At 36.3% G+C, this 25151-nt stretch overlaps 1 protein-coding gene across 10 annotated transcripts in view; it reads right to left on the reverse strand.

Annotated features, from left to right (window-relative positions):
• Positions 1–25151, reverse strand: part of LOC134535543 (WD repeat-containing protein 7) — a 191086-nt gene that overhangs the window by 71225 nt on the left and 94710 nt on the right. For 8 of the 10 annotated variants that reach the window (XM_063374703.1, XM_063374699.1, XM_063374697.1 and 5 more), the window contains 4 exons: positions 23082–23251; positions 15143–15302; positions 8183–8320; positions 3045–3113 (listed from right to left, as the gene is read on the reverse strand). In XM_063374703.1, coding sequence (XP_063230773.1) covers positions 3045–3113; positions 8183–8320; positions 15143–15302; positions 23082–23251 — 537 coding nt within the window. The remainder of the gene's footprint in view (positions 1–3044; positions 3114–8182; positions 8321–15142; positions 15303–23081; positions 23252–25151) is intronic. The other 2 variants (XM_063374705.1, XM_063374706.1) reach the window with 1 other exon arrangement.

The following is a 25151-nucleotide window of genomic DNA, read 5'->3' on the forward strand; positions in this document are numbered from 1 at the left end:
TAAAAAAACCTCTCTCGTAAACGTCGCATGATGTTTTTGGTCCCGCTATTAAATTCAGAGCGCTTTGTGTGGGTATTTTTTCCGTATAAAATGATGTATTTTAAAATATAAATCTCATATTTATTCCAACATTACCTCTTATTCAATTAACGGAAATACGTAGTTGTCTGATGTGTAAATTTTATTTTAAAGACTTTTTAAACGTTATAACGTTTATCTGTTCGTATGCGTCGCAGCGGAGTACCGCTTACAAAAATGTAGGCAGCGCTCGTTGCAATCATCAATGTTTGGTTATGTTGCTTTCTGACAGAGCGCGCACACGTAGCCGAATATCGATATCTCGCCGAGTGATTACAATGCGCACTCTCTGTTGAGTGCCGAGTTAACTACATCTGATGGCCCGTTCTCTTTCGTGGTGTGTGTACTTACTAGAGGTGTAAAAGTAATGAAAAAAAAGCGTACCCGCATGTATTCGTTACTATAACAATTAGTACTCGTTACTATCGTATCGTTACGTTACTCGTTACTTCTGATACCTCATAACATGCTATGTTATGTTAGAGCAACAAATTGAGTCATATTGCTTACGCATACAGTATGACGTCGCGGCGTCGCAACATTCGTAATTTGTAGAAAACATAATTATACCAATATAATTATTACATACCAAACTGCGTAAGGTGCATTTTTTTACTTTTCTGTATTTGGAACTAGACTTGTGTTTGAGTCATTCTAAATTTAATTTGATTTAATAGGTAAAGTGTACAGCTACAAGTGAACTGTTGACGGAATCTACTAAATTTGCAATGGATTTACTATTTTGAAAATTTTAACTTTGAGCTTATGTTGTATCGCAATAACATTGCAATCCATTATGCATCGATTATAATAAAAAAGCAACAAATAGGTGTCGAAAATAATTTATTGACAACCATACTACGAAAAATGTGAGTAACGAAATGCATTCATGTGTAACATTTCGTTACTAGATGGCGCACCTGTTACTCAGTACCCAATACATACAGTTTACTACAGCTCTAGTACTTACTACAGCGATAGTTACGCGTTCATTCTGCTTGCTTTTGGATCACAGATTTTGTTTTTCTATTTAAAGTTGAAAGGTTTTCTTGTTGCATGACTTATTAATTTAAATTGTTTGGCGTACTCTTTTATACTTCACGTTTTAAATAAACGTACTTTCCATGAATTGATTTTGCTTTTATGAATAACTTTTATCTAACAAAAATTTTTTTTGCACCCCTAATTTTCAAACTTGATTTTAGAATAAAATGTTCGACGATTATGCGAGAAAACACGGTACTTTTACATGCAGTAATGGGTTAGTTGTTTCAACAGTTTCGGTGTAACTATGTTTACTTCATATTTAAATAATTCAGGCTGCACTCAAATTATTCTGACTGCATGAGCCATGCTGAAAACAATCAAGAAGTCAGTGCCACAGCCATCCACAACCATTGAGCCCGCCAATGGTAGAAGATGCATGACCTACAGTAGGTAAATATAGAAACCCTCGAGTTAAGACGATTTTGAGTTTACCAATAATGATTTCTTCTTCAGCAAAACTGTCTTACTACAGGCTTCAGCTGGACACACTAATTTTTTCCCATCCTATGTGCATCTCCCTTGGTTTAGAGCTTCTTCTGTTTTTATAGTCACCAAGCATTCCTATCATTCTTCTTCTTCTTCTTCCTCCTCCTCCTTGTCGTAAGTTCCCATTCACATATCCTCCCAAAAATTTTTATTGAATATTTTTCTCAACTTAAGTGTTTTTTGTATTACTGCCATCATATCCATCAGTCATATTTACTTAACACAATGATTGGCCCACACTACTGAGTCGGGTGGTAGTGACAGCAGATTTCACGAAGTGGGCACCACAGAGCCTTCGCCCCAACGGCACGGCGCATGGAACGGCACCACAATTGACAACTTATAGCTCGGGCAGTGACAGTTCACACAGGAAGAACGTCACAGTGGGCACAACACTGGACTCCCATTCGGTAGGAACCGATGTTCAAAACTGGGTCCGGTCATACCGATTTTGTTTTTTCGTTGTTTTCAAAACCAACCCAGGCAAATGCTGGTATGTTTAAAAAAAACTAGGCATCCTGTTTCAGATGAAACCGCCTAATTCCAGTTTGTGATTACGACTTTACAAGTGATAAAGTATCGTCAACAATCAACAATTATAACTCATTGCTATCTTTAAGGTACAATATGTTTATGTCAACAAAAAATTATGTTTGTTTAGGAACACATTTACTTTAGAAACTACTGTAGCACAAAGAAGCTCAGCCAATACCACCAACCAAACAAGTAACAAACTTGAACTTAAGAAAGATTTAAAACTTTATTTTAGTTCATAACTACCCTTAAAATATTAAGTAGTTAAATTTCTATTTTGTGGTAATTTCAAGTGATAGTAACATTTCTGTAAACAATGTTAGTCATTTTTATCAAAAAATGTTAGTTAAAAATTATTTTCAATAATTTTATTTAGTATTCAATTGTAATATATTTCATAAATAGATAATGAAACTTGTGCTGTGTTCAGTAGTGCTTGCTTGAAGTATTTACACTCTGACAGTAGCAATGCATTAGTGCTGGTTGTAGCTAGTGTAAAGCAAATGATTTGATGTCTGCATGCATATCTTATTTTGTTATATCAACACAACATATGTAGCCCATCACCATCCAAACACACGCACACTAAAACAATATTTTTCCACCAACCAATAATATTTATATGTCATAAAACTCATAAAATCATAATACACCATTATTTAAGCGAAATTCATACAGTGAAAGGAGAGAGATTCAATGAACAGAGGGGAAAATTGCATAGCTGATTAATGCATTTCTTTAAAGAAAAACAGTACGTAAAATACTGTATAGAGTTTCATTTCACATCCAACACACAAAAGCTCACACAGAAATTTTCAAAGCAGAAAACAAAGATGTGCTGGAAAACTGATACTATCTACAAAAAGTGTGAAAAGAAAGATAACTCTGTATTCAAGTACCATGGCGATCCTTTTCCTTCAAGATGCGCTCCATATCACCTGCCTTGTCCTTAACACGTCCAAAAAAGTCTGCAGACGAGGCAGATAAAACACACAAGAAATAAGATACTGTTTTAATGACACTGGCATCCAATATAATAACTATTTCTAGGCCAAATGATAAACAGTATTCTTATCATTTAAGGTACAGTATTAAAATAAGTGTTTTATTGGTCATAGCATAGGTAATCTTATCACAAGAACTTTCCAGTTGCTTTTTTATTTAATATTCAGAAATTGGTAACCTGTACTTTATTTAACAATATTTGTACCTGATGGTTGTATACATTGCATAAGAAGATGAAAGAAAATTAAGGACACTACAAAAGTAACTCACTGAAATAACTTATGAACACTCTCAATTTATGTTTAATTTTAACTAAAAAGGTACATATTTACCTATTTAGATCATTTCTTAAATAATTACAGAATATCACCTAGGAGTGTAACAATACTGAAATACAAATTACTGAATTCAGCAACCAATTATGAAACACCAAGTTAAGTAAAAGACCAACTAAAAAAATAAATAAATAATAAAAATAAATATGACATTGAAGAACCAATAAATTTATTCATAAAAACAGTGTATAAAATGAGTTTCATCTTGTTTAAGTAATTTAAATTTTAAAATTATTATTATTGAAAGATAACTCCAAATGATGTAAAATTTGACATTAAATTCCCAAAATCTAGATGATTTAATATCAATTGAATTGAAGATTACATGACTGTAATTCTAATGCCTATCAGTAGAGACAAGCTTTATGGTTTTATTTTTAGTCCATTTTAGTTCTTAAAACAGATGATTACGGTGATATTGTTTTTATTTTTATAAAAGCTGTAATACTTACTCCATCACACTATGGGTAAAATAAAATTAATACATATGCTGCAATTTTACGGTAAAATATTTTTTTGATAAATTGGTATAAAACAGACACATTTATAACAATAAAAATAAACTAGCAAGCATTCAATTATTAATTCAAGCGAGCATTGATTCAGTAAGAGATGCATAATAAAAACATTACATCAATTTTTTTGATTCATGCCCTTTAGTACAATTTATTGTTCAGAAATAAGGACATTCCTTGAATTTAAAACATTAAAAAATTCCTTCTTTTAAAATTAAAATTAGGTTTTGGTTAAATGCTACTTAATTCCAAGATATAACTTGCATTTGGATGCTCTATGGTGCATTAACTTGCATTTCAATTATATGCGGTGATTTGACATTGCTTTTAGGTATTATTTCAGTTTAATCGAATTGACCATATATCTTGTCCCTACATATCATTTGCCCATTTTCTGTTGATATAGAAATTTACTGATAGAGCCATGGGGAAGGGAAGAGAAGAGGGAACCCCCCCTGGAATTATGATGGCCCTCACTGAGAGGGCCCGTGCTCGCAAAAGTGTGACTGTGAAACTATGTCTTATGGAAAACATTCTGTATTTTTAAAATTTTCTTCTTATTGTGTGTATGTAGGCCAAAATATGGACCGTATACAACCTACAAGCATCTATCAAGAGATGACATATCAATTAACTCCACTCTGCAGGTCCCCTTTGCAAATCATACAGATTTGCAACACCGGATTGCCGATTCGGCAATTTCTGTCTCAAATGTCCTTTGCCAATCACTCGTTAATAACATGGGTTAAACATCAATCCTCAATAAAAATAAAATTTAAAAAAATTTCAACTATAAACATCTATTTTATAAAATATACTGTTCAATATAAAATTCAAAACTAAAATAAAGGTGTCAAAGATGATTTAAAAACCTAAATGTTTTTACTACCAGTAATTTCAGGGCTTAGTATTAAAATAACTGACTCCTGCACCATCAGAAGTATCATATTACAGTAATACCCCATTGTTATGACCCTGTTTATTACGACTACCTCTCCACTATGACACCTTTACGAGGAACAGTAAAAAAAAAATGTGTTAAAAATATAAAAATTTGAATGAAATTAGCCGCAAATTCGTTTGACACACATTACGCCGCATTTCTCTTGATGAGCACTGTACTGCACGTGATGTAGTATCCTCTTATCCATCCAACCACAGGTTATAGTTGTGTAGTGACAGTATGTCTTTCCCCCAGCAGGCCGGCCGCCCACCAGACAGCCAACCATTGTGATAGCCTTGCTTTTGGACACACTACCCGCACAGTCTGCTCCTAATATGTCTTGGATTCACACAATATTGGATTTATTCTGGTTAGGATTATTGTTTGTTGACGACTTAATACACATTTTTTTACTCCTATTTGGTAACCATTTTTGTTTGATTTGGTATACCGTTCTTAGCGATCCACTCATTTTTTTTTACTACAATCTGGCTAAACTTAGACTTGATTTTGCGAACTGTTGTTGACACCAGCAAATTAATACAGCTTTATACCTATATATAAAACAGTTCACAACACTATGCTTTACCAGTAGCAAGTTCAAAAGTTTCATTCAAAATGCATAGCAAATTTGTATATAGCATCTGGCTGTAAACGTGCTCAAATTAACTTATTCTCCTTGATTTCATTCAGCTATAGGAGCTCCTACTCCTGTATCATCATTAGTTCATTCATCAACTCTTGTTACTGCTGGGGTATATTTATTAACTCGTTTTAATCCAATACCAGGAAGGTTATCATGTTATGTTTTTTGAGTAGATATCCAGACTGTCCAGATGCACCCTACCTCTTATCACACTAACTGCTGCCAACAATGTTTACCTTGTCTTGACCACTAAAGCAATTATATCCCCCCCCCGCTTTTTTCCCCGTGGTTTTTACCCAAAAAAAAAAGGTTGTCCCTTTACGCCAAGCATGGCAAACACAGTTGGCATCTTGACCTCTCTGGTGTGGTGTATAGGTAGTTACGACCCATGTCTAATATATTATAATTATAATGAAAATTCCATTAATTTTCCTTATGAAATCATCATCAAATAGACTAAGTGCTCATTAAAAGATATTGTTGCACTACACTTTGCGCCATGTTTAAGTTCGTTTTGGTTAGATTAGGTGGTCCAATTCTTTTCTTGAGAATTTTTTTTTCCTGAAGATGTCTGCTATTAAAGTAAATTTATATTCAATTTTGAAAACTTGTCAATTTTATGCCAGAGATGATTGAACACGGACTTTGTGTGAAAAATACCATATAGAAGATTGGGAGGGTTGGGGGCGGGGTCTCGTGCAGGTCAATTGGCCAAAAATGTTTATTATGACCCCCCCCCCCCCCCTTTCGGTTCAAAGGAACCGTGAGGGGTCGTAACAAGAGGTTTTAATGTACATATGTCTATTTTAAATGGTTGGCAAGTTTTGTGTTATTTTAAGCTATTGGTAAAAGAGATAGAAGTATTTAACAGCACTTTTAGCGTGAAAAGTAAGCACTCTCGACTAAATAAATAAAAAGTTTTTTTTTTTTTTTTTGTATTTATACATTATTACTTTATGGCCAATATTTAGTACCTATAACATGGCTTAAATATTTGGAGAGTTATGACAAGTTCACTGATAGAATACCCAAGGAATGCCAACCGAGGGCAATCTCAGTCACTGTGAAAGGGAAGCTGTACAAAATCAATGGGGTGGCAGTAAACAATACTATTGGTTCTCCGGAGGACATGACAGACAAGTCTGTGTAGTACTAATACAATAACAGTTTCAAGCACACACCCTGCTATTGTTACTTGACCCTGCTATTGTTACCTGAGCTGAGAGGTCTGGGACCATGTTTACTGACAAAATTTATGCACCATATGAAAATATGCTACGAAATAAGGGAAAATTATGAGATAAAAACATGGATATTACTCTTAAATCTTTAATTGTTCCTTGTGAAATTTTTTTTAAAAATGTAAAGCACAGTTTTCTGAAACAAAATTGTGAAGTACTTTAGATCTTGTTATAATAGTATTATCTGCTCATGATTTGCTGGAACTGAAACAGATTCGCCAACAACCACTTGCATTACAGGAACTTCCAATTGGTCTGAGGTAAACAAGGCCACCTCTTCAGCTTTAATACACAGTACCTGTCCTTCCATGTCAATAACTAATCCTTGGATATTCATGATGTCCACTCCTAGAATTACTTCATCGGTGAAATCAGCAACAAGAAAGGTCTGTGATAATGCCCAAGCCCTTACCTCGAGCCTGTCCACACACACAGTCTCACGCCACTCCTGTTGCTCCGCGTCATGCCGCTCTCCAGGGGGTCTGTCACCCTCTTTGCCGATTTTGCACTTCCTTTAACTGTACTAATTAATTGGGCTATCCCGTACTAACCCAGTTTCCCCCTCCCCCCCCCACAATATATTCGTAACAATAGGTTGGAAACACTATGACATGCAGTAAATAACAATTCAATTATAAAGTTGACATGCAGGTGATGCTACTTCCTGTTAAAGCACACGTGACTCAATATTTACTGAGCTGTTTCCATTAGCAGATGATTCCCTATAAAAAATGTTTGAAAATGATTATAATTTGGTTGGTCATTAAAATAAATTACAATTTTCACAAAAACCTGCTCACTTGTTCAAGCACGTGTTGCATGAAAGATTAATGGGCAGGCCACAGTTGAAAACATTTATGAAGTATCATAAGCAGTAGTCACTGTCTCCTCCATTGAAAAGCTCTAGTTTATTTACCTATTTATAAAACGTTTTCAACAGTTTAAGATAAAAAAAAAATTTCATTCAGTTTTACATATACTTTAAATTTATTATTTTTCATTGCCCAAAGATAGATTAAAAGCTTATACACATAATAATGTTCCACTTTATTTTTCTCATTTAATGTTGATTATTTCAATAGTCTGTCTGTAGATGTCCTAAATAATAAATAAAACATTTTATTAACTGATTTCTGTAATGGTTTTAAATTACGTTATAAATATAAAGCTAATCAAATATGATAAGGGTTCTGTAGTACAACTAATAAACTTACTAAGAACCGTTGCTCAGACTTCATAATTATTTTAGTAAGACTACTTAAAACTTGTAAAAAATAACAGGTATAAATAACAAAATAGCAAAGCCATAATACATGAGAAGACCACTGTATGACGGATGATGGTGACCATACCTGCGATCTTCTTGTGAGCATCTGGAGAGGCTGACTGGGTCAGGGCTGCCACCTTCTGGTACTCGGCTTGGTTGATGAGGCCTTGAGCCTCCAGGGTCCCTGGCGACATGGTGCTGTACTCTTCACTCAGCAGCTGCACTGTGGGGCGACCACAAAATCACTTTCATCACCCGCGTCACTAACATTATGTTCTTTTCCAGTTCCTTGCATGTAAACATTTTATCTACGAACTGAAAAGATTTATGGAAATAAATATTTGAACATGGCATGTGCATGAACCTACTTTAAGAGCCCCGCCTACCTAGGCACATATACCGTGTGCAGAGAAGAAACCACGTAATCTGAAAAATGCTCAAGATATCCAAGTGGTGCCTGTTTACGAAAAGCATTTAAGAGTACGCTGAGGGCAGATTAGTAGTTCTGTTTCCGTATTTTGTTTTTAAACTGTGTTTTTAGAAGAGTGAAAACTGTATTTTCAGAAGAGTGAAAATGGCTAAAACGTGTTTTTTCAGAATAATTTTTAGGCCCGAAACTCCTGGTACAGATTTTTGAAAGCACTCAAGGGACTTACATCAAAGCTTTATCTTCATTTATCTGAAATAAAATGTTATGGTTACTGCTCAAATATCATACTTGCCCTATGCGCACAATAAGAAGACTGTGCGCCAGTTCAGAGTCAGAGGCGATACCATGCTAGAAACACCAGCGAGCGTCGCACTTATCATCCCGCCTCATTAATACAAATACACCCCTGACCAGACAGGCCCCTTAACTAGGGAACCTTAAAAATGGTAAATAAAAACTACCAATAGCAGTGCAAAAAGTGGTGTAAAAAAATCAAAATCTTTAACAACACAACACTGTAAATAAAATTTCTCGCATTTTACTAGTAATAAATTTCTGAAAGAAAAAAAAAAAAAGCAAAAGAATACAGGAAAAGTGGAAATAACATGGCAGTTAAATTTTAACGTTCATTGTACGATAAAATACAAAACATCTTGTAATTTCACACACTTGAATACCTACACTTATAAAATTGTAGTATTAATATAGGCCCTAATTCAGAAGGAATACAATGTCTATAAGAACTGTTTTTCACATAACAATTCTTCCTTATGGAATCTAACAATCCTTTTATGCTGACATAATTTTAATTACATTGTGGCATGTGCCACTTTTTTCCCATTTTTTCTTTAGTCATTTTTGTTATTGCTCTTTTTTTTATATAGTCTATACGCCCATAGATTTATTTTTTAGAACTTATTTTGTTAACTCACTTATTTCATTTATTTTAGCAGTTTATAGTTGTTTGCCTTTTTAATGCTTTTTTATGCACATCAATATTGGCCATCAGAGGCATGCCGAAGGCCGCTAATATTCGAGAAGCTCCAAGAGCTATAAAGATTATAGGAGAAAGAATATTTTAATAAGTATATGTTTTTGTTGGGATTGAAAAGATATTTTTTTGATGTAAATATAGGCTTTAAAAAAGACGTTAAATTTATTCAACAAAAACACATGTGTAATTATTTTTACTGAAGACTTTTGTACTTAAAGCGGTAGTTCCGCGGATGGCCGCGTGATGAACTGGCGCTGAGCGCAGCGCCGATCAGGGGAGTTGCGAGCTGGGAGCGACAGGCGACAGGTGTGCGCGGGGAGTGCCGCGGGCTTTGACCTTTTTGCACGCATGTGAAAATTGAAGGAACAAAGATGTATTGGAAGAAATGTGCTGGACTTTACTAGTGAATCATGGTCTGCATTTCCTCGGCTGTTGGCGGCACCGCGCCTGGTATGGGCGATTGTGACGCGGGCCCATTCTGCAGTGCCTCGTGCTGGGCTACGCGAGGGCAAATTGTCGGCCAGGCCTTGAGCCCTGGTGGTTTGGCCTTGTCTGCCTGAAGAGAAGAATTTCTTGCGAGTCATATATTTTCCGTATTTATAGCTTGCAAGAGGAACCGCTAAATACGTGCTAGAAATTGACATAATTTTTACGATACTGCCTGCACGTAAAGATGTTAGCACAAATTCTACCATACTGTGAGCGCACAAGTTTGTGTGCGGGCGAGAATGATTTATCTACTAGCAGGGAAAATTTGAGTAAACTGTCTGGGCGAGAAACTGTCGCGTGATTTTTTTGCAACCCGTTCGAACACTTTCAGAAACATAACACACAACGGCGTTAAATATGACTTTAATAAAAAAACTTTTTAACGTAATGCGCAATTGTATTTATGTAAGTTTGTTTTGTTGATGATTTAATGCATAATACTCATAAGGCAATTCAGTAATTATCTTATATTTTTTATGTAGGTTGGGGCGTATAGATATACTTTATAATGTACTAGCTGCAGTACCCAACGTTGCCCGGGCTGAACACAGGATGAAGGGGAACTGTTTAGAGATCAGATGTAGTTAGTAATTGTCTTCTTAATTTGAATGTCAAGTGTGCAAAATAATTTATATCACTTTCAGATCCCGACAGACGTTGATCTGCCAGTTTATAGTTATTTACCTGGTCTGTATGTAATCTAGACTCTATAAAGCAATATAGAAAAAAAACTGAAAAATAAGGGATTACTAATATTGAAAAGATTCCATTATCTAGCTAATGCTCGGCATGCATTTGAATGCCTCATTCAGTTTTGTTTTGTAATATGTTTGAAGTAGTTACACATATACAAATAATCCATCCATGTCTCTAGATATATATTTATCTCTATCTGTATCTACATCTATAGTCCTATACATCTATGTATCTCTCTATCTGTATTTATCTCTTTATATATACATATATACCTCACACTATCTCTATGTATTCTATATGAGGGTACTGATTGCTTCGTTGTTAATATCACACGGGTGTTTTTACTTGTATGGGAAAATAAAGAATGATAAGGCATCTAGTGCGTGGCAACAATGTTAATAGGCAATAGGAAATAAATTTCTAGCGCCTGCGGCATTGTCAACACACACTTGACTTTGAACTCAGAATTACCGCACATGAATTTGGTAACTGTTAAAGTGGAATTTTGTAAGTTGTTATTTTTATTATACGCGATATTGAATGTAGCTGCGTATAGCGTTGAAGGTTTCTATTTAATTATAGAGTTATCACAAAATGCATTTTCCTTCTTCATTTTTGGTAATGCTGCAAATTTAAGTACGTATATAATTTTATTGCCTGCTCTGGTGGCAAACAAGGGTATAGATGTGCCCTTTTTATGTGACCCATTTAAATTTGTATTTACTTGGGGAGTTTGTGGATTTGTGGATTTTGCATCACGACGCATAGTACCCAGTAGGGAGCGGGCAAGTTGTTATCTCTGCTTGGAACTATGGGCAGAGGTGACAAAATGTAGCTACAATATACATTCTTGTCTGTTACCAGACAGGTTTCAGATTTGTTCTCAAATATGTGAGAATATTCCCATATGCTGACAAAGCCCTTTCGCTGTCTACATTTGAAACTGGAACCCACATTTGAATACAGGCTTCTGCAAATTTTTGATGGTCTTCCTTCATGCCCAATAAAACGGATACTATATCAACAGAAGTAGCACTTTCCATTTGGAATAAAATTTGCCTTTTAAAAGCAGAATAACCTTCCAAAAAGAGGTTTGAAGAATTTTTTTTTTTGCATTCAACAGGAAGTCATCTATGTTATTTATACATAAATTTCTGATGTCAAAAAGCTTTCTCATGTTAAAAAAAAAAAAAAAAAATATTGGCAGTGTATTTACACACATATTGATCAATAGTTTATGCAGATTTTTTTTATTGTAAAATGTACTGCGTCACATATGCAAATTTTCCATTTTGGGTTAAAAAAATATAAACATTGCACTGTTGTAGTTGACTATGTGGTTAAATAACTAGCATGTGTTTGGCTTTAATAAATGTCATGAGTAAATATAAATGGTTTAATTAAAATAGCTCAGCAGTGTGTGTAAGTGTAAACAAACTGCGCCGCCGTCAAGCTAAGTTTGCTGGCGCCGGTAAGTGACGTGGCTGTCTGCTGCCAGGCTGTGACGCTGGTAAAAGAGGTAAAAGAGGGGGAATCTAAAAATAAACCAGCCAGAAAGAGTAGAGGGGGGGGAGGGGGGAGTACGTGCATGTACATGTGTGGCCATTAAATGTTCATAAACTGGCACCATACACAAACATCAAGTTTCTATCTCAACAGGTTCTTGTGACGGAACTGTGTCCAAACATTGTTTTTGCGTTAGATTTCCTACATTTTCTACTGCAACATTACATTCATTTTTTGTTAGATAGTGCTTAGGTGAGGGGGAGTGGGGGAAGAACCATAAAGGAGGGAAAGGGAAGGACATTGTGTTTCTTAAGCGGCAATAAGCTGAGACACGGACCATAAAGACTTCACTTGAATTCTACTAGAGACAGATTTATGGCGGGACTCATATTCGAGGGTGACCCATATTCAAGGGCGACTCTTACCATGAAAGAGTTAGATTTTTTGACCATACAAAGGGGCAACTCATTTGCGAGTAAATACGGTAGATGTGTTTTCTGACAATAAGAGTGATTGGTGGTGGTGGTGCAATTTGATTACAAACAAGATTGGAGTATTTGAGGCAAAGATGACAACCGGTTGCTGGTAACCCCGAGAGAACTTTTCAGAGAAATAGAGATAAAGTGTAGTTTATGTTCACAACACTTCAAGGAGAACATTCTATTTGTATTGACACCATGTTGGAAGTAAAATAAATGTTCATGTTCAAAATTACCATTATTCAGTATTCTTATTCTTATTACTGGGTTTTAAAAGGAAAAGGTAAATAAAAATAACCGCTTAAAATTACAAAATTCAACATGGCCTTGTATGTTTTCTTTTGTATATGTGGCTTGGAATGGGCGTTACAAAAACTGTTGGCCATCTAAGGAAAACAAACAGTTGAGTTATGGTTAGGTTAGGTTAAGTTAGCTTAGGAAACACTATGAACCCAGTTTTTAGGGCCCAGGACATTAAAATAAGACATTTATATTACCAAATTAACATTTGTTCAGAAGTTTTTTTATATAATATTCTCGTTTAGTGTGGAATTTAATCTTAAACTGTAAAAGTTTACCTAATGAGTTGTTAAAAATAATAATTGTAAATGTAATTTTTCATGCAAAATTGTGTGAAATACTGGAATTTTGCCCTATTTTGCACAAAACCAGAAAAGATACCAAATTAGTGCAATTTCACGAAGCAAAAACAGTACCTAACACCACAAAAATAACATAAATTGTCTGGCTGTAGATCCTATCTGCTTATATAAACCTTTGTGAATAAATAGAGCTAAGATTATATGGTTTTATTTTGAACCTGATTTCGTCATTTAAAACCACACATTTCGTCGTTATTTCGTCTTTTAAAAAAATATGGCTTTTTTAAGCTATTCATGGTACTTACACAATATATTTCACGATTGTGACATAAAAAATAGCAGTTGGGCCTATTGTGTTGTTTAGAATCACATGTAATTAACATTTTAATGTTATGGTTAAACATTTTCTCTTAAAAAGTAGCCATACATTCTCAGGAACCGTCAAAAAAAATTGGGTAAAAAATTGTAAAACTCACAATAAAAGCTTATAAAAAGCCATTATTTAACACGCAGCATATATTTTGTGTGGGTTTATAATAATCGTACGAATGTTCGTATAAGAAGAGAAAAAAAAAATCGGACATTCTGCTTAAAAATACGGCAGCAGTAAGTGGGAGCGCGGGAATCCGGCTAGACAGGCTGGCAGCAGCACAGGCAGCGGATGCAGGACGTCATACGGCTTACCTCTCCTTCCCTTGTCTAGACTTCAAGGTTCATCCCTCCCAGGCATACAAACCATCGTCTCTCTCTCCCCCTCCTCCCTTACCGTCCTTTGGCATGTGAAACTGTCAACATCCTTCCTCCCCTTCCCCAAACTGCGTGCCACGAAATCCAGGTTTGAATAGTCCATTTCTGGAAAATTAAAAATTTTTAAGGGTCCCCGCGACAGCCATTTACCGTTAATTGTTTTGATACAATTTGTTTGTTAGTTATACATTATTTCTGCTGGAAAATCACTGAAACTTCAAAATTTCTTTAATGGAAAGATTTAGCAGGGACGTAAAAGTATTCATTTTTACCGCAAATTAACTATACTCTCCCTTCCTGCCAGACAACATTCTCGGCGCGTGACGCATGGCAACTACAGTCGTGTGCCGCGCACAGCCACGAAAAACCTACGTGATTTCCAAACTACACTAGATATCCGACTGGAGTCTGTTTACGAAAAGCATTTAAGAATTTGTTAATGCCCAACTGGTTCTTTTGATATCGGATCAAGAAGATTTAGAGGAGATAAAATGGCTAAAAGGCATGTTTTCGAAGTTTTAGGTGTAAAAAACCCGTTACAAATTTCTTGAAAGTATCAGAGGGAAATGCATTACACCTTTATCTTTATTTTTCCGCCATATAATGTTACGGTCACCGCTCAAATTTCACAGTTATCTGACGGGAACGAGATGACTGCGTGCCAGTTTAGAGCCTTGCACTTAGATATTTTACCGCGCTAGAACTACCATTTAGCATCGCTCTTATCATCCCGCTTCACTATCACACGCTGACCAGACGGCGCCCTAAAGCTGATTAGAGGAAGCATGTAGAAATGCAAGGCAGGAAATTCTTCCAGCTTATCAACCAGGACCCGGGCAAGTCTTGACTATCAAGCTTTTCACATTAAAATATAAGAGACCTGTATTGTGTAATTTCGGTGTTATTTAGCGGTTTTTCATAAAAATCGATTTTTTTGCATTATCCATATAAATTCGTGGAAAATTTCGCGATTTCGCGATTCACCATGTAATCGTGGCCCTATGAATAAACCATTCGCAAAATAAAGGAGTCACTACCAATGGCCAAAAATCATCTCCAAGTGAAAAACTGAACACACGTAGGTAAGACTAATAAGAATCACCGATGAGAGCTTCGATGTCGAAGACCATGATGTGGAACTCGGGGTCCTTGGGGTTGGTGCGCATGCCTTGTATCATGAGTGGGAAGGCCCCGGTCTTCTGCTGGTCGCTGCCGTCCTGATGCTGCGAGTGGTGCAGCTGCTGGAGCTGGTGCAGCCCTCGCTGCAAGCACACACGTGCACTCAAGACCAATCAGAACAATACATTTAAATTATAACTAGAATATCTCTGTAAAATTGAAGTCCACAAATAAAATTAAGGTCTGAAAAATCTGTGTCAAAATAAAATCTTCATTTGCAGCACATACTCCCCCACTGAATGGTGCAGCCAAGGTAAACGACAGACCAACTGAATCATTGGGCAGGTTAAGGACTTAATTAAATACACAAACAAGATTACAAACTAGTATAGATGCTTATTAACTTTACAGACGAACTTATGAATTAAGTGGATCCACTTAAAACTAAAACGTCTTAGAGCTAAGAACTCTTGCTCTTAGTACCGTGTTTTTGTATGAACTTAAAAAACTGGACTTGGAATTTTTTTTTTCAACACAGGGTGCCTGAGCTTAGAAAGACTCCTTTGGTAGGAGCAAAAGAAGAAGGCACCTACTTCATGCTAGTATGCACTTTTTTTCAAATGAGAGATGTGTATTCGTGTAACGTATGCACCAGAACTAGGGTCGGCTAATGCGACAGTTAATGGTGTCATAAAATGTTGGATTTGCAAAGGGGCCGATCCAACGGTAAGCGAGTTTGGCTGATCTCTTATCGATCGCATTGCTCTGTGGGTGTACTTTGCACGTAACCATATTCCCTACTCTGTAGGGATTGGGTGAACATTTCTTACGATATTTCCTCCTGCTTATCTCATATGCTAGGTTCAGGTTTTTGTGGGCCCTTTTCCAGACTTCGCCAATGTTCCTGAGATCGTCGGGTAGGAGCTCCTTCAAGGACCAGAAGTGTGAAAGGGGGGGGGGGGGGGTGTTGGGCCTATATGTAAACATGAGCTCTAGTGTTGGGGCCGATTCCTAAAATATACCGATTCCGATTCCATTTTCGATTCTTAAATTAAAGGGTCGATTCTTCGAATCCGATTCCTTAATTTTTATCTGACAATGTTCAACAGAGTAATATACTCAGGAAAAAAAAAAAGGTTGTTTATGATTTTAAAAATGTAATTGCGTTGTTTCATTTTCTGTGCAGAAAATAATATTATATATAACTTATATAATGTTAAAAAGTATGTTCATTACCATCAAGTTACACTACCTTGAATTTCTAGCACAATTTGGCCTTTTAACTTTGCATATAGTTAGACGAAACACGTGTTCAAACACTGCCAATAATCAAAGATGTCTTATGACGTAAATTGTAAATAATGTTATAACTTAACCAACTTTAGATACCTTACATTATCAACTCAATTAATTAATTGTAAAAAAAGAGGTTTGTAAGGTTAGGTTAAGAATTTTATTTTCAAGCACAACTAAATAATGATCCAAATAAAATGACAATATAACCTCTATTATACATATTTCAAGGGACCAGGGCGAAAAAAAATAAAAAGAGGGAAATGTAAAAATAAAACTTTATTATCTCATTATGATGGAAATGACAAGAAAAAAATATGCACCACACTAAAATAAAATGTCAGAGATGCTTACGTTTTAATATATTACTTAGAACTTGACTATCTCACTTGGTGAAAAGAATAAATCCATCCAGTCTTGCAGTTCTTCACAACCGTAAAGAGAAAATAAATTTTCGGTTCTTGAGTAAGAAAGTTCTGTGCATGTTTTAGCATCTCAAAATTTCCACATTTTATGGTGAGATTTTCTTACACAAAATATTTAAACTCTTCAAATAATCGCGTGTTGACATTTAATTCATTTCAGAAATTTATCGGAAACAATTCTGTTAAACTAACACAACTACTTTCAAAAGATTGTTTATGTTGGGTAATAAAAATTTACGAACGTTTCAGCAGCAACGTTTGGAAATTCAGATTAGCCAACTGCCTTTTCAAAATATATCTAATGTAAAACGAGCATCCATAGAGTAAGTAAAGGCGAGCATCGCTGAACACGCACAAGAACGCCGATTTACAGCAATTTGGTTATGTTGCTTTTAAAATTATTTTAATATGGTCGCAGTAATCCACTGTGAATTTGGGTAAAATCTCATTCAAAAATTATTTCATTTTAGTTCTTTAAAGTTTAAAGTGCAGAGATGTGAAACATTTTAATTTTCACGTTCACGTCACCAAAAATTTGGTTCATGGCCGTATGGTTTACCATGGCAGGTAGCACAAACAAAAAATTAGGTTGTTTACATTACAATGGCAAATGTAGCTGCCATGATCAAATAGTTAACGTTTACATCATTTTACTTGCCGTTTACATTTACATAATTTTCTTTAACATTTTTGGTTTTGTCTAATTATTTTTGAAGGTTTACTATTAAATACAGTGCTGCTGCAACGTAATTTCCGAAAAATGCTTTCGCTTAAAGCGGGAAAGTAGATACTGCATTTGTACTGACCCCGTCCCCGCTACCTCTTACTATTCTGACGTGATTTTTGCGTGGGTTCGATATCTCAGGGAGGGTTCGGCCTTGTGGCTAGAGGTAGGGGTTAACGCAGTAGGGCCCCCCGAGCTGTTATGGCCACTCGGGACGCCTGAATAATAACACAAAGTTTCTGGAAGATACTTGATGAATTTATTACGGCACAGCCCTATACAGCGTGCTGCCCATTCTGGCCATAACGGTTTTCCCGACGCGACTAGTCACACGCGCAGCTCACTTCCTCAGTGGCGGCTCACGATTTTAATGCGCGTGAGTGGCGGACTTGTACACGTGATGCGACAGTTACAAAAATACACTCTAACATGACGAACGATATCTTGACGAACAATACACTTCACTACTACCTAACACTTAATAAACTGGGCTAGTGGCACGTAGGCCCGTGTCTCCGGCGACTCTACGTGATACCTAGATCTGTCCCAGGGACTGATTCGTTATTACGTTCGGTGGCACGTGTCGCCTTCTGGCTGCCCTGTGCGGGTCAAAACTAAGTAGCCGGCAAGCTAAGTTGGGGCGTGAAGCGCCGACGTAAAGTCTCGTAGCCTCCCCACAGTACTTACTTATTATGTAGAACACTCATCTCGGAGCACTGATTTAATTAAGTTAAATACCTCATGGTAGATTGAGGCCGACCGTGGAACTGTACGTAAAAGTTTAAGAAGATATTACACTATTGAAAACTACATGTCGGTGAAAGCAAAGGTTGATGGTTCCGCGTTGCGCGCAGGCTGCCGGCCTGTCGGAGCTCCTGAAGGACACTGACTGTGTCGCCGCGCGCGACCCCCCTCCCCCACCAGCCCTCCCGCGGAAACGTGTGAATTTCGCGGGAAACTGAACCGGCCAGGTTCGGGACAAATCGCACAGTGAAACATGATTTTGCAAGGACTGAAATATTAATTGATGAAAAATAATGTTTAATAAAAACCTGTGGAAAAATATACATAAATTAATTTGCTGTAGTGCGGCGGAGGGATATGCCACACCCGGCTGGATCCTTCCGCCGGCACAGCACTCGTTGCATGGCGTTCGCCTAGTCGCACAAACTACACTTTGCTGCGCGCACGAGCGCGTTTGGTGCACACGCTTTTGCGAGACGTTGATGAGGCATAGCGGTCTATGCGACATAGAGGAGCATTGGCGGTCGGCGTCAGTACTGTAGGGAAAATGGCGGTGCAAGTAAATAAATACGTCAATCACCGTAATTCGTAAATCAGTTCCGTAAAAAAAGATTGTATTATGTAGTTTAAAATTTATATTTGCATGCATTTTAATATTTTACGTTGCGTAGGAGATGTATTTTGCAAACTTAAAAACAATGCAGGAATCGGTCATGGTCGATTCCAAAACCATTGTATTCTGAATCCCACGATTATACAGGAATCGGTGGAACCGACCGATTCCGGAATCAGAATCGACCCATCACTAATGAGTAGAGGCACGATTATATGGTAATGCGCGATAAAACGAAATAACACCGAAAACCGCTTGAAAACACGAAATAAAACGAAATTGTGCGAAATCCGCGATATGTCACGAAATTTCGTCTATCCTGATTATTTACGTTTTTTTTTTCCATTCTGTAAGGACAATTCACTATCTTCAGCACAATCAAATATTTCTGACAGTAACTAGCAGCCCTATATGTTATATGCGACGGTGATTCATTATAGATTTTAAAATGAAGTCTCGGAATTAACGTAATATTTTCTTTAAACTGTAATCTTGTGTACCATAATAATTTAAAATGTTGATAACTATGACACAATGGCCACCGTTCACTTTCTGTAAATACAAAAATAACAAATGTCCAAAATGTTTTTCTAATATTACGTTTTTAATCATTAAAATATTACACACTAAAGCGCATTGCTTTTACTGTTTATTTAAAATAAAGTACGTAGGGTATGAAAATAAAATTAACCCTGCTTAACGTAACGATTGTAAATAATAAATAGTACATGTTTATGTCGGTATTAATTTTCACGTACGTATGTTGGTATTCGGTATGTGTTTGTATTCGCATCTATTCTCCATTGTTTTGATCTTTCCAGCACGGCAAGTTTTAGCGTATTTAGAGGTTAAATTCTTCCTATGTGATTAAAAATTTTTGATAATGCCTAAAACGAAGGTTTCTGCCAGTGACCGATCGAAAGAATTTTCCAGCGAAGGATTTTATTTCAGTGATAAAATTTTAATGTGCAAATTCTGTAACGGCAGGCTAGACTACGAGAGACGCGATACGCTTGTGAAACATGTCGCGAGTGAGAAACATAAGCGTTTGAGGCAAAACTCATCTGTTAAACGACATCCTTGTCTAAGAGTCTTTAATGCCATTAATTTGCTGTTCAACCCAAGAAATGTGAGTAGGGTTAGCATAGAAGATGCAAACCTACAGAAGTCTCTGCATAACTTGCCTTCTGTTTCCCATCTTCCCATTTCAAAATAATAATTGAGGATGAACTTTCATTGCCAGAAACAAGCCAAATTGATGTTGCAAAGGTACTTTGCTCCCTTAAAGGGGACTACAGTGAATTTGCTCAAGCCAGTTTAAGGGCAATCTGGTTCCCAGCACCAAATGTTGATGCAGAACGTTCATTTTCCAGGTACTCACTGGTAGTTAGTGACAGAAGACAACGTCTCACTCCAGAAAATGCGGAAAATTTAACTATGATAGCATTTCAATAAAACCGTCTTAATAGTAACTTTGGAAGTGCTTAATTGTGTAATTTTGTAGTGTATATGATTGTAATTAAGTCGTGAATTTTTTAGTAGTTATTTAAAAGTTTGAATTTATGAATTTGCAAATGAACTTACTTATCTATGAATTTGCAAATGAAATTAATTGTAATTAGATCATGAGGTTATAGTGTTTATTAATATTTGTTTTAATATATTTGCATGCCGTACAGAAAAGTAAGAAAATTTTGCCGTGGGTATATTGAGCAAAAAAATAAAACCATATAACACCGAAATCTTTATTTCTTTACACCAAAATTTGTCTTAAAATAACACCACAAAATCTTGACTCTACTAATGAGCTCAAAAGGAGTGGTTTAATGGCCCTCATGTCTCGCGTAATTAAATGCCATTTGAAACCAAACTAAATTAGTATCCCATCTATCCTGCAAGTATACATGGTATGCAATAAGTACAGATCAGAGGTTTCTATTAAAATACTCCGCGTGCGAAGGCTGTGAGGTACGTAGTTACATGTTGTATGCCCTGGGAAAAGCACGTATTTCATATTGCGTGGCGTTGCCTGACACGATAATGGAGGGTAACCCATATACTTTGAATACAGGATTTTTTAACAGGGGTATTAGCGAGACAAATATTAAAAAAAAACACATCAATACAGACAAGGAGCATGTTCTGTGGTCCGCAAAATATTTTGGATCAATATGTTGAGTAGCAGCTTGTGGAAAATAAGGCGAATAGGAACTGAAGTGAAAGGTTGGCTGGTTAGGTTAAGTTAGGTTATCTGCATAATTAAAAACCAGTTATTTTATAATTTAAATATTTTAACAAAACATTTTCCATATAATTATTGAAACTGACTTAACTCAACCAAACTTTCACTTTAGTAATATTTGTCTAATTTTCCAAAGTCGTTACATGTGAAAAAATTTTTTTTACTGGATTCTAATTCTCATTCCTATTATTCGAATTAGATATTCACATTCACAAATAATTTGAAAATCGAATTTGTATTTGATTTGAACCAAAAAACTAACATTTGCACACAGGCCTAGTTATAACGTAACAGTGATGAAAAGGCACACAAATGTTTATAATGATCAAATACTGACCACAACTCAAAAATAATGTTAAGTAAATATATCTGGTGAGAAAATTGAGGCCCAGCAAACAATGCTAGAGAGCTATCAGAACAAATTAACAAGAAAATACAGGAATTATAAAAAAAGCCAAGAAAATAAAATAACTGATTTGGCTAATGACAGCTGTAACAAATAGAAACACAAAAAAAGATAATATTCTAAGCAATGGTTATAGTCATCACAGGGCAGATATCTGGAGTTTTGGAAGTGGGTAGGAAGTACATGGCAGGGGTGGGGAATAGTTGATCTGTTTACTGATGCTGGGAATAAGAGATTCTAGATTTAATCAACTGACATGTTTCTTTTGTGTTTTAAGCTACCGTGTTTTCTAGCATTATCTTCACACATTTTATACTAAAATCAAGTTTGAAACATAAGTGTGAGACGTTTATGTGGAAAAAATTTTTTTGTTAGGTAAAATTATTTATTTAAAAAGTAGAGTATATAAAAGCACGCCAAATAATTTAAATTGATAAGTCACGCAACAAAAACCTTTCTTCAACTTTAAATAGAAAAATCTAATCTGTGACCCGAATGCGAGCCTGAACTAACGCATAACAATCGTCGTAGTATACACTTACCTCGAAAGAGTGCGGGCCATCAGATGTAGTTTAGTTAACTCAGAACTCGACAGAGAGCGCGCATTACATGCAATCGGCGAGATATTGATATTCCACTACGTGTGCGAGCTCTATACGGGAAGCAAGAAGCAACATAACCAAACATGAATGATGCCAACTACCGCTGGCTACATTTTTATAAGCGGTACACCGTGGTGACGCTGTCGAACAGATGAATGTTATAAAATTAAAAAAAAAAAAACTTTAAAAGAAAATTTACACGTTAGACAGTTTCGTGTTTTCGTTAATTAAATAATTAAGTGGTAATGTCCGAGTAAATATTAGATTTCTACTTTAAAATTCATTGTTTTATATGGAAAAAATACCTAAACAATACGCTTGGAATCTAATAGCAGGATCAAAAACATCATGCAACGTTTACATGACAAGTTTTTTAAATTCAAATTTTGACACCCTAATATATCGGTGCGACGATTATGCGATAAAACAGGGTACTTTTATTTCTTAACAAAATCTCCACCAATATTGTTGCATGCAGCCAATCATTTTATCAATACCCCAATATTAGCTGTATTATATTATCTGTATTGCTGTCTCAGCCACATTAAGAAACCCTGCTATTCTTTTGTACAATTTTCGAACAATATTGCCATTTTGAAAAGAATATCATAAAGCTGGATGCTGCTGAAATCAATTAACATCCTTGGAAAATACCTGCTACTACTTTAAGATAAATCATATTAATTTGTGACTCAATTAATGACCTTCCCCGATATTTATAAACAGATTCTATTCTGCAATGGTCACGAGATTACAACTGATGATTTCATAGGGGTGGCTAAAACCCACGTATTAATTACACCAGTTCAGTAATTGTAAGTTTTAACAAGTGCCTAGGACACATGGCAGGCCAGCGCTGGGAGAAACAGTCACCTGAGCAGCGTGCCTGACGGCAGACATGTTGCGGTGCCGCAAGCCCCTGAAGAAGTGTACCGCCGGGTTGGCGAGGCCCACCTCCCCAGCGCTCGCCGCCGCCGGGTTCTCGTCGCAAGCGGACAACACCTCCTCCGCACACATGCCGTGGAGCACCCTGTCCAGGTGACCTGGGACACACCTCTCACCTTATCCTGAACATGAACCCTAACTCACAACACTGGCACAAACTTGTTGAGGGGTCGGATGGAGCAAAGAACGGAATGCAATGAATGACCGCTATTTCTGTAAATTTAATCATCGTACCTGTGTTGCACAAATATTTTCAACAGATATTCACCAAATCTAAATACGTATATATAACTCAAAGGTGACTGACTGACATAGTGATCTATCAACGCACAGCCCAAACCACTGGACGGATCGGGATGAAATTTGGCATGCAGGTAGATGTTATGATGTAGGCATCCGCTAAGAAAGGATTTTGATTAATTCTACCCCCAAGGGGATAAAATACCACTCACTGACTCACTCATCACGAGATCTCTAAAACTATACACCCGATTGACTTGAAATTTAGCGTAGTTACTCATTTTGTGATGTAGACGCTCACTAAGAACGGATTCTGCGGAAATCCGATCCCAAGGGGGGTTTCGGGGGCGTAATATATCAAAATTTCCAGTTTTTGGTAAGAAATCACCATGGCAACGGCTGTTACTTTGTTGATGCTTCATTCGTCTCTATGGCATATACTATTTCATTGTTAGTGCAGTCCTCATCACCGTTGAAATTTTGGCGGGTACTTTAAATATCAAAAATTTCCCTTTTTTCAAGTATATATATTTTACAGACTTGAAACTTCACAGTAATGTACCTTATGTTACGCAGGGTGACATTTTCTGAAAATTAGGTCCCATGGGTGGTTAAAACCAGGCAACAGTGGGTACTTTGTCTGCATGAGAACAGGATTTTGCATTGTTCATGCCTTCTGCATCTCCATGGCAACGGGGATCGCGCGGCAGTGGCGTACCCACAAGGAGGGGCATGTATAATGAGCGGCGCAAGAGTGATCTGCCTGTAGACTGCCGTAGCGAAGTACGGGTACATCAGTTGTACGTTGCGTGCACGAGTCGGGAAACCATCGGTGCTATTCATTTTCTCTCCGGTACATTAAACAGCATTGTAATAAATTTTCACTGAATTTTTTTTTATTTACCATTACTGTAAATGGGAGATGTGGCTTAATTTTTTTCCATTAGTATAGCCGTGCGAAGCCGGGTCGGGCAGCTAGTATAATATAACAGGTGTAAAAAGTTGCACAAGTGATAATAATTTATACACTGGCACAAAGTTTTATAACCATTATATTACAAATGATAAATGAAAGGGCAGTATCACGTCTAAACTAACAGAAATAGCTGTAAACGTAAAATAATGGTAATGATGAGAGAATGGAAAACTCAACACAACTTGCGAGACCGAACCACCAAGCCTTCCTATACAGCACACAATGTTTCAGTAACATGCCTGTGATATTGCAGTAACATTACTATGTTTCGAATAGATTACATTTCATCTGTCATGTTTCTGGAATATTTCATAAACATTTCATTGGACACATAGTACTCATGTCTATAAATGAAGTTTCAGATACATTTCAGCAAGATTCGTTTGGCAATATTACATTGTGGTTGATTCTGAAATGTATCTGAGACATTAAATTGAAACTTCCCATCATGCTTGTTGGCACTGAAGTTTAGAAATCTTTGTCTTTGTGTATTATTTCTTGTTTTGGCGCAGTATTTTGGTACTTGGATTTTTATATGTGGTGAATAAATTGTAAGTTTTAACATTATTTATTTCATGTTAGTTTACTTTTTTTTTGTTTTTACTTTCGCACTTAAGCAAGTACCGGTATAGAAACATTCTTTTATGCGTCTTCGAAATGTGTAAAGCTGTAGGTTAAGGAATGTCTTTTTTTGTCGGTATGCTTAACATTCCCGTGCCATATTTATATGTGCGCTGTTTTCAGTCTGATTTTTTAATTTATGTGATGCATTAACAGGATAT

Source organism: Bacillus rossius, chromosome 8, assembly GCF_032445375.1.
Source record: "Bacillus rossius redtenbacheri isolate Brsri chromosome 8, Brsri_v3, whole genome shotgun sequence".
In the NCBI taxonomy this organism is placed as follows: Eukaryota; Metazoa; Arthropoda; class Insecta; order Phasmatodea; family Bacillidae; genus Bacillus; species Bacillus rossius.